This window comes from Notolabrus celidotus, chromosome 15, assembly GCF_009762535.1.
Source record: "Notolabrus celidotus isolate fNotCel1 chromosome 15, fNotCel1.pri, whole genome shotgun sequence".
NCBI lineage: Eukaryota > Metazoa > Chordata > Actinopteri > Labriformes > Labridae > Notolabrus > Notolabrus celidotus.
Window position 1 is genome coordinate 5057068 of NC_048286.1, and position 14550 is coordinate 5071617.

Here is a 14550-nt window from a genome sequence, read left to right on the forward strand (position 1 = left end):
AGAGCTATGCACGGACTATAATGTTGAGACAAGCACATTTTATACTCGTCTCCCCTGACATGAGGGATAAATGCTGCAGATATCAGCATGTGGAAGTGGTTTTGAACTTTATTTGAAACTTTATCAACATCGACCAAAGTCTGCGCCTTTTAGCCTCCATTTAGCCCGACCAGTATCTTGTTTCTGGTCTGCAGAAAAACTAAAGCTGTGCGAGTGCAATCTATTAATACACAGATAACTGAATTACAAAGGTTTTTCTGATATTAACTCATGCAGCACCTTTATTCATCAACCCTGTAAAATGAAAACTACCTGAACTTTTGTGCATGCGGACACAAATGTAACTCAGAGAAGTAGAAGCTCTCGTCTCTGATCCCTCATAGTGACCCCTGCCTTTTCCTTCCAGTCCTCCTCACAGTAATAAACTCATCCATCCATTAAAGCGCTGTATCATAAAGCTGCTCTTGTCTTCTCTACCTCTGACAACATAATAATGGCTCAATTAATCAATGCCATTAAATACACTGATTTGTTTTTAAGCCATGCCACAGTTCATCTTATATTGATTCCACTGTCTCCCTCCGCTCATCCAGACTTTAATCACATAACTCATCGTGGTTAATGTGTTTACAGGACAGACTTCAGCTGTTTCATGAGGGTTGGAGCGTAACTTTTCCTCTCCGGATGAAGTTGTTTTTCGCCTCCGAGCTGCAGACAAATAAATCAAATCACAAAATTGTCTGAAAGATACAATTGTCTATCATCCTCCTAACTGTCTTTGAAGCTGTCCCTGTAGAATATCTGATACATTTTTAATCGCAGACTGTATTCGGCTCTTCGTACAGCTGGTCTCAGCAGAATCACAAAGTTTTCAGCACTTTGGGGGGAATGGATCCACTTATTCGGAGCGTCTGGGGCTCATCTATCATTAATGATGCCTCGCTTTGTTTCCTCCACAGTTCTCCAAGTAAAGCATTATCACATATTTGGTTTGGGCTCTCTGTGAGCGTATGCAGATATCCTGTAGTCCCCGATGAGACGAGAGACACTGACCTCGGTGTGGTCCTCCCCGTGGGAGGCAGAGCAAAGTGAAACATTTAGACACAACATGAAGGCTGCTGCGTTCGAAGCTGTCAGGATTGGGCTAAAATCCCCTCGACAGGAGGTCAGATTGTTTGAAAGAGGCAGACATGCAGGTCAGATAATAAGAGGAGAACAAACAAACAGAGCGGAAAACACATAAACAGACTGCCACTTCAGGTGACGTGAGACAGAGGAGAGGAAAACATCCAAACAAGATGACGTAAGGGAAAAGAAAGTCTGATAGAAGCAAACTTTCTTGTTACATTACTAGAAAAATAAAGCTGATAACTTTATAAAAACACACTCACAAGTCAAATCACTTCTATAAAGCCCATGACTGTTTCCTTTTATCGTGTTTGTTTTGTAACATGGAGTTCAGACTGCAAATTAAACTCTGCTGATATGTTGATTAAAAGACGTCTGTGTGGTTTCCATTTGTCACTGTGATTAGACTTCAGTCTTTTTGTCTCCGTCTTCCTCCTCCTCCTTCTTTTTCAATCCGTCTGTCTGCTCACCCTTAATTAATTTATTCTTGAAACCGTCTTAATGCTTCTTCATTTCTGCTTGTTTTTAACACATTCTGCTCACTTTCTCTTCTTCTCTTGATCCTTCTTTATATCTTCTCTTTGTCCTCTACTTTTAATCACACATCAATCTTTCCCACCAATCGGTCTAATCTAATCTCACCACAACCACCAACAACTTCAACCTCTCAATCAACAATGCTTCCCTCACTCCGTCCTCACATGTTCACAACTTCTGTATTATTTTTGACCCCCATCTCACTCTGGAACAGCACATCAATCACATCACCAAAACCGCCTTCTTCCCCTTGAAAAACATCGCCCGTCTCCATCCATCTCTCTCCTCCTCCACCGCTGAAACCCTAATCCACGCCTTTATCACTTCCAGACTTGATTACTGCAATAGCATCTTCTATGGCCTTCCTTCAAAACAACTCAACAAACTACAATACATCTAGAACTCTGCCACCCGCCTGCTCACCCACACCCGCTCCCGTGACCACATCACCCCTGTCCTCCAAAAACTCCACTGGCCCCCTATCAAACAGCAAATACATTTTAAAATCCTCCTACTCCAAAACCAGGCCCCCTCCTACCTCACCGACCTGCTACACCACCACACCCCCTCCCGTAAACTCCGATCCTCCAACACCCACCTCCTCTACCTACCACCTGGCACCAAGCACTGAACCTGGGGGGTAGAGCTTTCTCTGTCGCCGCCCCCACCCTCTGGAACACCTTACCACCAAACATTTGAAACAGCCCCAACCTGTCCACCTTCAAAACACTCTCTATAACCCACCTGTTAGAACTGCTTTTAACGTATGATTGCTTTTAAATTTATTGATGCTTTTCATTCATGTTTTTATTAATCTGTTGTTTTATATGATGATTTTATCCTCTGTGCAGCATCTTGTATTCAGAAAAGCGCTTTATAAATAAAATGTATTATTGCTCTTCTTATTATTACATCATCTTCTCCCTGTTTCTCCTCCTCCTCCTCCAGGCAGGACATCACCCTCTGAGCCCCGGCGTCTCGCTTCCCTCGGCAGCTTGTTGGACGATCAGCATTGGCACCACTTGGCGTTTGAGCGGCACAGCTCTCACCTCAACCTCACGGTGGACAAACACACGGAGAGGGTTCAACTCTCTGCAGAGTTCAGCCACTGGGACATCAAGCAGGTGAGAAGAAACACACCTCAATTCAAACTGAGATGAGTCTGATTGAGTAGATACAATTCGACCAAGAGTTACTGGGTCTTTTAGTCCACAGAACTACTTTCCCCTGAACTAAAAGGTCCCTGTGCCCCCATTGTTGTCTGCGTATCGACCGTGGGCTGAAGTCCCGGGTAGATTGTGCAAATCAGGCCGGTGACGTATGGAGGGAATAAAAAGTAAATGCACTACACCACCAGACCAGTAGAGGGCAGTAAAACAAAGACGAATGCCTTTCATCACAGATGACACCATAGAAGACAGACAGGCAGGTATCATTATGAGCAACACAACAGTTAGCCTGTTAGCATGAAGAGACTCAGCTGGTCTGTTTTAGATGGTGCTATATTTCATCACAGATGGATTCACTGAATCAACACGTGAGAGGAGATAAGCGCGAGTAGCAAAGACGTTTCAACACGACTTTAAAATCCTTTTGAACTCAAAAAGCCGTAGCAGAGATTAGCCGGTGTTTTGGTTTAAACTGCTACCCTGTTAACTGGAGACTCTCAGCCGGATGCATCCCTCATAAACGTCTTTAGACGATCATTAAATATCTGATGAGGATATTTTGAAATCTTAATAAAAACTAAACTAGTTTGCATTTCCAGGAACTCCCTCTGTGTTTCAACAGCTGTGTAAACTCCACAAACACTGACACGTTCAGCTGAAGGTCTCCAGTTTACAGGGTCACTTTTAAAAATGTAACACCGGGAGAGACGCATTCACGGTGGGCTGAGAGAAGTCTACTGTTACAAGCTGCTAAATCAAGAGAATCACAGCTTCTTCTTTTGAAAAGTACACACACATACAAAAAAGAGAGAACAAATAAAAACTAATGAAAGAAAGAGAAATCAAGAGAATCACAGATGTGTGTGATGTTATTGTGGACGGCGGGCGGAATAAAAACACTGCGGTTAATCTACCAATCAGACATATTCAGCATTGCAGGCCCTGCCCCCGAAAGTCCCAAGACCTTTGAAAAGTACTCCCTAGCAGGGGCTTTTTAGGGGGAGATTATCTACCCCTGAACTAAATTTAGACCCTGGTTCCGCCAGTCAAAACGCACGTAGTGAGCCTATTGACTCACATTTCTATTTCCATGTTGATAAAAGTAGATACATAGCTGAACAAATATACTGTATGTGTAGTAAACTTAAACAATAATAATTCATTATTTAGTGGGAAGAAATGTTATCAACTCAACAGCTAAAACCTTAAAACTCTAGCCGGCGTCAACACAACAATAAATAAGAGATGACATTTAAAATAAATACCTTTAACCTGCTCCTACAGTCTTCCTCTTCTCTGCACTCTCTGAAAATCCTTCTTTTTTTATGCTTTTTCTTGAGTTTCAGGTTCAACAGTTCACAAATTCACCCCACAGATTATTATGACACACTCACACTTCCTTGTTATGCAAGCAGCTCCTCCATGCAAGCTCAGAGTGTCTTGAGGTTAAGGTTTTATCCATGAATTAAAAACCTCTCTGTGCACAGATTTCATTGTGGGGTGTGTGTTTTTTTTTTTGTCTTCTTTTTCTCAGTTGAGTGTCGGAGAGGTGCAGGTCCACAGCTCTCAGAAAGCAGTTGTCTCTAAGAGGAACTTCCACGGCTGTCTGGAGAACCTGCAGCACAACGGGCACAACTTGATAGAGCTGACGAAACACAAAGACCACCAAGTTACAGTGATGGTGAGAAGGCTACTATCAACACCATGGAAGCAGTTATGTAAGGGATAATGTATGAATAGCAGGTAGTTATGGGAAATAGAATCCCTACAGTGTAAGACAAGACCCGACGCAAAGCGGATTCTTATCTTTTCAGTTGGTCTCAGGAGCTGCATCCCTCAACCTCTCTTTTATTCAGCTCCTTGTGTCGTTTAACCTCCGTAGCTGTCTCTGAGCTGTTCTCCACCTCTCTGTTTTTTCTTTGATGGTTCTGTCACCCATTCACAAATCTTAAGCCCTCTGAAAAATGAAAGTAACAATAAAAATGTCCTTGATGTAGTTTACAAATTGAGAATACTAATGGAAACTGCCTTTGGCCACGGTGTCAATAGGCAGAGCTGAAATGTGACTAATTTCTATGGATTGATTCAATATGACATGTTGGATCAGGTTATTTGTGCTCCATTTATCTGAACAAACTCACAGAAAATGTCAGATCTGCTGAAACGCTTGGTCCTTAAAATCCAGGCCCACCTGTTAAGCTGCTTTTTAACAAATTATTCTAATACCCATTTTAATTTTACAACACTGCACTGTTACTTTAAGGCCTGTATTTTAATAATGTCTGTTCTGTTTTTTTCTGTTTTTATTCTCTCTTTTCTTTGATTTGTAAAGAATTGTGTTAAGTACCTTTAAACATCTTTTAATGATTTTTAAATGCCTTAAATCAGGGTGTTTTTCTGACTTTTAACGTCCTGTTTGAAGCACTCTTGATGTCACTCCCCACTCTCTCTCCCATTTTCCTGCTCTATCCAGTGTGCTGTCCTCTCTGAATAAATGCATAAAAGCCTAAAAAATACAACTAAATGAAATGACAACAGTCAAAATTGTACAAAAATGATTGAACACGGCTAATCGCGGGATCACAGAGTCAAGGACTAGCATCACAAGCCGCCAGTCATCATTACAGGTTAACATCGACCGAGCGTGTTATGCCAATTTAACCAGGCACAGCCTACACACAACTTCAGCTCCATTTACTAGATCAACATACTGACAAAGCATGCAGCGCAAAGAGATGCCATCTGTCATCTGTGCTTGTTTACATCCAGGTAGTAGAGCATTAGAGCATAATAGCAGGAGTCATTAACCCCAGCTATAGCCCTGGCTAGTAGTGGGTTAATCGTTTTTTTTTCACAGAACACACACCTCCATAGTTTCTCATCTCGATAAATTGGAATGGCTAGCCTTTTGTGTGTGTTTTGTGACGGCACACTGTGTTGTTTCTCATTCCTCCAACGTGATGATGGCAGATCACATGAATCATTTGGGAAAAGCAAAGAGCTTTGATGCTCAGCTCCTCAAACTCTCTGCGCTCTGATCTTTCTTATCTGAGCGAGGATGCAGAACAAACAGCTGGAGATGAGCCACCTAAAATTACATCTGCAGGCTAAATTTGGCTCTCCATTGTATTCTTTTTGTTCCACTAACAGCGGATTGGGTGAGTATCTCATTAAAAGACATGTAACAAACACCAGAGGGACACAAGCTATGGCTCTACTTAAGCTTCTCCAGCGATAGCGAGCCCTTTACATTTATTATGACGTACATGACGTCCATTCTGACCTGCAGGTGTGTACACGGTGATATGCTTGAAGCACCACTGGGAAATCATGGAGATGCAGTTGTTGCTGCTAATGAGCTGCTAGCTTAGTGAAGCTGGTGAGTGCTTAATGAGTTCTCAGACTTCTTTGTCTGGCTCATTTGCACCTCAAGATGTTTCTACAGTCACTAAAAGGAAGCAGAGGAGCTAAAGTTTCTACACATGCATGGCTGACAGTCTGTTTTACAGTAGTTCTGTATCTTTCATGGTTATGAAGTATTAATAAAGTTACAGTAAATTTGAATTTCAAGACCCCTTTTGGATGTTCCTAAAGGCGTGAAATCAAAATGAAGTAGAGCCTGTGATGATCTGTGTGGGCGTTTGAGGAGGATTTGGGGTGTAAATGGCTTTTTGGGGTTTTTATTGCTCACTTTTTACTTTATACTTGCAGTTCTGCTGCATCCTCCCCCTATTGTACCTCTATATATCACTTTAACAGCTCTACAAAGGGCTTTTAGATGTGGTCTGTGTTTCCAGAGTATTATAAAGATAGCAGACTGGTATTCCCTGCAGAGAGCAAGAACTATAATTTATTACTGCTGCAGCTTTAGCTATGGACCTGATGTCATTACCACCACTCAGAACAATGAGCTGGAACAGAGATGTGAATATAGTTCTGTCACAAACATGCCCACCTCTTAGCAGCATGACTTTGGTATTTACAGTTTGCATCCACAGCGTTTATTTTCAAGGAGACTTGCTGATGAGATCATTGTGGCACGGGGTCACATCGGCCCGCCCTCTGCAGTTGATTAATATTCATGTTTGATGTTGTTTTATCTCTTTAGTAATCATTTTTCTCTCCCTCTCTCTCCACTCTGCGTGTTTCTCTCTCAGGGCAATGTGACCTTTTCTTGTGCTGAGCCAGTTTCCGTTGCTGTGACTTTCCCCGGCCCCGGGAGCTTCCTCCAGCTGCCAGCGGCGACAGCATCCTCTTCAGGGGGCGTGTCTATAGGGTTTCAGTTCAGGACTTGGAACAAGGCGGGGCTTCTGCTCACCTTTGACCTGGCTCAGGAAGGGGGCATGGCCTGGTTGTACCTGAGTGAGGCCAGACTTCGGCTGCAGATCCATAACACTGGCAGGGCGCTGCTGGAGCTCAGTGCAGGTCAGAGTCAGTTTCTCAACTCTTCAGATACCTTTTGGTCCTCTTCAGGTTTCCACAGAAGTTTCATACACGTTTCCCTTTGTTTTTGTACTGTCAACACAGAGTAAACATAAAATACTCTGTGTTGTTTGACATAAAAATGGAGTAGGTTCAGGAAAAAGAAAACATTGTCGTTCAGGTTGAAAAATGGGTTGATTTCCACTCTCTGGGTTGATTTCCTGTGTTTTTTATCCAGCTCATTGCCCATAACCTCAAAAACAAGCAGGCTTTCTCAGTATTTGTACTGTGTGAACCTGTTTGTGACACCAGGGGACCACATATTAGTATTGGACCAAATGGTAACCACCAGTATTGAAAAGTAAAGCCAAATCATCTGTGCGAAAGAACTGCAGTACCTCAAGTGTCCACTTGAGGTTGGGTCCAAAAGCCAAGGAAACCCCATTAAGCCCTATGTTGAAAGAACTATTTTTAAAGCAGAATGAAACAAAAACAGGTCTGGTCTCAATGACTCAAAAAAGGGTTCAGTTGAAGCCATACTCTAGCCATCTGTCAAGTTACAGTTATCACAAATAAAACCAAAAGTTAGTCCATCAGTATTTCTAGTATGATAACCTCCATCGTTGAGCTTCATAACACACAAGCAGCAAGCTTTGGAATTGAAAAATTAAGCCAATGAGGAAGTCCAAAAAACTGCAGTTCCTCGAGTGTCCACTTGGGTCTCGCTCCAAAAGCCATGGAAACCCCATTAAGCCTCATGTTGGAGAACTTTTTTTTTAAAGCAGAATTAAAAATGTTTACAGCCTGGTACAAAAACAGGTCTGGTCCCAGACTCATGTTCTTATTTGGAACAACTGTACCTTGGCAGGGAGTTGGGCTATAGCTTCAACTTCGCCCTTTTCTAGCAGGATATAAACTGGCTTGAAAGTTAGTCAGTGAGTCGGTCAACATTTCCAGTTGCATAATTTCCACCGTTGAGCTTCATAATCCCCTGTCAGCAACCCCTGGAGTTAAATAATTAAGCCTTACCTGGAAATTGTTGGAGAAGACGACTGATGATATTTGATGTTCAATTAATCTATCCTCTGTTTCTAATGAACGTCATCTATGATTATGAAAAGTAATATTGTGACATGAAACATACATACTAACCTCTAAACATCATCAAGAGGAATATGAATGCTTTTTGTCTTATTTCTTTTTCTGTTTATTTACACTCATTGTTCATTTACCTCGTCTTCGTATGTTTATCTTCCTTTTTGTTTGTACAGTTTATTATTATTATTTGTTATTATTATTATTATTATTATTATTTGTATTTCTTATTAAAATGTGTTTGTAATTTTCTCTTTGTTGTTTTGTATAACTTATACTATATCATTTGTTAACTTGTTGTGAACAAAGAAATACTGAAAAAATGCAATAAAAAGTTGAATGACAAAAAAAAAAAAAAAATTAAGCCAATTAGGAAGTCCAAAAAACTGCAGTTCCACGAGTCACCACTTGGGGCTGGCTCCAAAAGCCAAGAAACCCCATTAAGTCCAATGTTCAAATAACATGTTTACACCCAGGGGTGAAATTCTTCATAACACATCGGTTAAGACAATAAAAAGGGTAAGAGTTTTTCATACATTTGCGTAATTAGGACCACAGCTAAGTGAGTTTATTGTAGCTCTTCCCCAGGAGGCCTGTAGTCCACCTGGGCTCCACCTCTTTGCCTGTTTGGTTATGTCAGAATTTCCAACGAGGCGTCTGCCACGGTTGGACTTCAAACCATCCCTCCATAACTTAATGGGTAATGTCACAGAGACATGTTTCAGACAGTCAGTGGTTTGCACACCTCGGGAATGAGAATAACCTGGTACATTTATAAGACTGTTTAAGAAATAATACCTAAATGAAAAAACACATTCTTAAAGTTCTGACTTTTGTTACTGATGTCACCAGGTTCTGCTCTGAGCGATGGTCAGTGGCATTCAGTGGAGCTGATCTCCAGGCGTGGTCGCCTGACAGTCTCTGTAGATAAAGAAGAAGGAGGCGTCGCCCATGCCAGCCACTCTGTCTCTGTAGGAAGTAAACTCTTCTTTGGAGGTAAGAACACAATCTTAATGTCCTAACTGTAGAAGGTACCGATCATCAGGCTGCTGTAAAGTCAGAATAAGCTTTATTGGCCAGATATGTGCACTCACAAGGAGTTCAACTCTGATTCACTTTGCTCTCTGTATACAAGCATTAGCATTAAATATGTACAAGCTTACATAAGACAACAGTGCAGGGATGTAAAAGGATGCTGAAATAAACATTATAATAAATTATGTAATTATGTAACAGATGGGAAAAATTATTATTATTTTTCTTTTATTTAATACTGGACATATAGAAAATAGAAAATCTGGGTAGATGTGTATTCAGGAGAAGTATTACTGCAGTGTCGTGTTTCCCGCACATCCCTCCATTTCCACATTCGTGTTTTTTAAAAATCTCTTTCAGATCACAGCCTGCAATCATGACTGTCTTGCAGTGACGGCAGAACTTTGAGTGAAGATTTTTTTCTCTTCTCTGTATCAAACAGAAACAGAGAAGAGAATCTGTAGGAGGCGGGGCGGGACAAGCTGCTGTGTGTATAAAGAGAAGAAAGCTGTTAGTGTGGTGTGTGTGTGTGTGTGTGTGTGTGTGTGTGTGTGTGTGTGTGTGTGTGTGTGTGTGTGTGTGTGTGTGTGTGTGTGTATCACAACTGAGAAAAGAGGATGTTAATAAAGTGAATATATATAATAAGTTTCAGCACAGAGCAAAATTAATATTTAAACTTACCTTATAATATAACTTGTGTAGAGATGACATAACGTAATGTGTATATAATAAATGATGTCTTGAGCTTAATTTTGTGGTAGCAGCTTAGCTTTGTTTATTTTGCTTCAAGTATTTCAACTTAAATCATTTTTATAATTTTACATATTTGTGAATTATTCAACCTCTGCATTGAAAGGTTTGGTAATAAATTCACTCACTGTTCTTCTTTGCTATATCGGCTGCCATATTATCAAAGCAGCTACTTGATCCACGGTTAGCTTCTCTCCGTTAGCCTACGATATGTTTTTTTTGGCTGATGCTCTGAAGGCCCAGTGGAGCCATGGGATTAACGCCATGTTTTTAGTATTATCTCTGTAAAGTGCATTAAATTGCCACAGCTCAGAGCTAGTTGAGCAGGCAGCAATTCCTCCCCGCGCATCACGTGACTCCCTCCACTCACTGTTCTTCTTTCATCTGTCTGTCAGCAAAGACACTTGTGAAAATACATCAACTTGTGATGCACCTGGACACATCATCAGTGATGTAACCTGGGGTCATTGGGTGTTTCGGGTCTTTCAAGAATCAGACACCCTCAACCAGGCGACACAGCTGGGGTTGATCAAGCCCCGGCTTGTGTCCAGGTAGCTCTACCCCACCCACGGGTCTCCTCTCCTGATCCACAGCCACCTTGAAGCAACTTCTGCTGCCTCTGTGGCCGACTTGATGGCCCTTCGCCTACTGCTCCCTGTGATGCCGAGCATATTGTAGGCCCTGCATAGGGACTGGCCCACAAACCCTCTGCATCCCACCTCAATAGGCTCACACCTTGCTCGCCACCCGTTGCTTCGGCATTGTTCCACCAGCTCGGTGTACTTTGCCCTCTTCCTCTCATTGGCCTCCTCAATGCGGTCCTCCCAAGGCAAGGTGAGTTCCAAGAGAATGACCTGCTTGGAGGTTTCCGAGATTAGCACTATGTCTGGCCTTAGCGATGTTATGGCAACAGTTTCTGGGAACTTCAATTGCTTCCCCAGATCAACTTTCAGCTTCCAATCCTGCGCTGTTGCTAGCAGGCCAGAGGAGGTGGTCCTGGCAGCTGATGTAGGCTTCTCCCCAGCTCTGATGAAAGAGATTGTTTTCTTCACTGGGCAGAGGCGCTTGCAGTGGTTAATTCCACTGCAGATGGTGTCCGCTACTGCCATCAGCACTTGGTCGTGGCGCCAGCGGTAGCGCCCCTCGCCCAGGGCTTTTGAACAGCAGCTGAGGATGTGCTCCAGGGTCCCTCTCTTCAGGCACAGAGGGCACGCCGGTGACTCAACCATGCCCCAGGAAAACAAGTTGGATGGGCTTGGCAAAACGTCATAGACAGCCTGGATTAAGAATTTTATTCGGGGGGGCTCAGCTTTCCACAGCTCGGTCCATGAGACTTTGCGCTCCACGGCTCACTCCCATCTCGTCCAGGCTCCCTGTTGCCGCATACCAACCATCCTGCTTGTTCGCTGATCTTCGACTGACACAGACTGTCAAATCACTGTGTAATTTCAGTTCAATTTTTAAAATACCTTCTCAGCAAAACTTGTTAGAAATATGTTTATAATTTTAACTAAAAATAAGCTTCTGCCTTTTTCTATCAACGCCCTTGAATCTAATCTTGTAGAAACATTGTCTATTATTTGACTCCACTGTGGCTCTATATGCTGTGGTGGACAGTAACAAAGTAAATTTACTTGAGTTCTCTGGGGAATTTATCATTTTTACTCCACTACATCTGAAAGACAAGTATCATCCTTTTGACTCCTCTACATTTCTATCAGTGCTCTAGTTACTCACTACTTTATCTTTGAAGTCAGCTGATGAGTTTTCTTTTCTGAAATCAGATCCCAAAGACCGTAAACTGTTGGTGTCCTTGTGTTTGGTTTGTCTCAGTGGTGTAGCCGTACCTCAGTTGAGCGTAGATCAAACGTTCTTCAGATCAGTGCGTTCATTTAGTCGTGGTGATGATGGCTATGACTGAGAAGGATGATGATTCTCTACCTGAGCACCACGGCCATATTTTAAACCCACGTTTGAGGTTTTGAAATAAAGAATGATTGTTTGTATTGTTGTGAATCTCTGATCTGTTTACCACACAAACTTCATCACAGCCTCCAAAACATCAGCATCTAACCTGAGAAAGCATGTGGAGGTCTGGAGCTAACACACTGCTTTGATTCCAGAGGAACATTGTAAACTTGTCTGTGCTTGTAGTAACTTAGTTTATATTTCATGGTAGACTTTTTAGATCTGAAATCATGTTTTCTAGATAAACAGCACGGAGCAGAATGTACACCCATGCATTCTTAACTGACCTCATGCTTTGTGAAAATACGTTTTGAGATATTTTATTTTAATTTTAATTTTTAGAGTATTTTTAAAAGCAAGTACTCCAGGACTTTAACTCAAGTCAGAATTTAAAGGAACAACTTTCACTTGTATTGGAGTAACATTTGACCAGGAGGATCTATACTTTGACTCTAGTAATGAAGACATGTATTTTGTCCACCACTGTCTATGTGAGCCGGCACTGAAAGATGTGCACTAACATTTAAAAATTGTTGAATTTAATACATACAGTAAGTTTAGATATATATTGTGTGGTACAGCTGGTGCTGTCAGTACTCACCTCTGAAGGTGTGCAATGACACATCAGTTTTATAATGAAAGATAAAGTCTCCTTTATTCCCTTTTCTCCTGTCCTTTCAATGCCGTCTTTCCTCTGTCCTATTTCCTTTCTCTCTCCTCATTGTTTCCCTATTCTTTCCTCTTCACCTTCTCTGGAGTCTCTTCTCCCGACTCTTTATCTCTCTTTTTAGTCTCTCTTTGTTCGGCAGTATTGCAGTCCTGGCATGTTTTCTAACTGCCTCGGGGCCTTTTATCACCCAGCACATACACTCGCACAGACTTTCACATGTGCTCATTCACTATCTTCTTTTTCCGCTTTAATCCAACAATAAAGAAATATATTTTTAATTTAATCAAAGCTTGGCCTACATTTGGATTATCCTCGCCACTTGGAGATAAAAAAAACACCACAGCTCAGCTCTCCGGGTGGTTGGGCATATTTACCACAGTTTCACACAAGATTTATCCTTCGTTAGTAACACAGGGCTTCACTCCACATGTTTTCCCCACTGGTCATAACACTCTCTTTCCTCTCCTGTCCAGGTTGTCCAGCTGAAGATGACAGTCAGGAATGTAAAAACCCCTTCAACATCTTTCAAGGCTGCATGCGTCTCATCAGCATGGACAACCAGCCCGTGGACCTGATTATGGTGCAGCAAAGACTGCTGGGAAATTACAGTCGGCTTCAGATTGACATGTGCGGCATCATGGACAGGTCAGAACCACCAACACTCGTTTTGAACATGTGCATCTCTCATTTTAGCTCCTCTGCTTTAACTGAGAAACACGGACACCAACACTGGCAGCATTGTCTGATCACCTGGTGTTCTCGATGTCTAAGAATTGTTGTACTGGGTGGTATAAATGTGGAACTGCAAGAATCCTGCACACTGTCCAACTTGCAAAAAATAATCAATGGGCAGGTTTCGGTACTGGACCTTCATCTGGCAAACATTTTGCAAAGACAGGCAGAACAACTTGAAAAGGGTGTGGCTGCCAGTCTGCGCCTAATAAGTAACATGGCGCCAGGTGTGGGCATATCATCGAAATAGAAAAAAAAGAGACGACCCTTTAACCTTTACCGTTTCTTCAGTTTTAACAAAAATGTGGAGAAGCTTGAAGTGGGAAAAAAGCAAGCAAAAAAAGCTTTGCAGGCAGATCATCATTACTCAGAGGTTTTTATTCTAATCTTTTAAAAGATACAGGATTTTGAAAATGACTCTCTACCAAACAGGCAGCCAATGAGATCATTTTCCCCTTGAAATACATTGAAATAAAAAGTATGGCTGTCTTATATTCAGGGCTTTGTAAATAAATGGCAAAATTAATTTACACCAGTGAACTGCACCTTTAAAGCCAATGTACCTCTCAAGACCAAGGCCAGCTTTCACTCACCACCAGATCCGTGCTCTCTCGTCCTTCAACACCCACCGGTTGCGTTTTCAGAACGCAGCATGGAGCATGACCGCCAGACAGCTGGAGTCATGTGACCATGGTTTTCCCGCGGTAATAACTGAATCAAGGATTCTCCTCCTCCTCTCCTCATCCATGTTGTCTTTCTGGTCCTCTGAAAACCTCTGACCTGTTGACTCCAGGCCTGGCTCCGCTCATCATGACGGTTTGTTGTTGTAGTTAAGTGAAATACGATCTGGTGATAACACAGAGTGTTTTATTCTGAAAATGAACCGGATGTTTTCATTTTGTTTTGGTGAAACCTGACTTCCTGTCCCGCTCCATCTGCTCTGTTGAGATTGATGCGTCGTGCTCCGCCATCCAGCAAAAATAAAAGTCTTAAGCATCTGATCCAGAGGGCTCCGACCTACTGGGTCAGAGACTGAGCCAGATA

At 42.1% G+C, this 14550-nt stretch overlaps 1 protein-coding gene across 3 annotated transcripts in view; it reads left to right on the plus strand.

Annotated features, from left to right (window-relative positions):
- Window positions 1–14550, plus strand: part of LOC117826771 (contactin-associated protein-like 4) — a 275455-nt gene that overhangs the window by 195981 nt on the left and 64924 nt on the right. For all 3 annotated transcript variants that reach the window (XM_034703096.1, XM_034703099.1, XM_034703098.1), the window contains 5 exons: window positions 2614–2789; window positions 4369–4515; window positions 6992–7259; window positions 9204–9347; window positions 13248–13419. In XM_034703096.1, the coding sequence (XP_034558987.1) occupies window positions 2614–2789; window positions 4369–4515; window positions 6992–7259; window positions 9204–9347; window positions 13248–13419 (907 nt within the window). The remainder of the gene's footprint in view (window positions 1–2613; window positions 2790–4368; window positions 4516–6991; window positions 7260–9203; window positions 9348–13247; window positions 13420–14550) is intronic.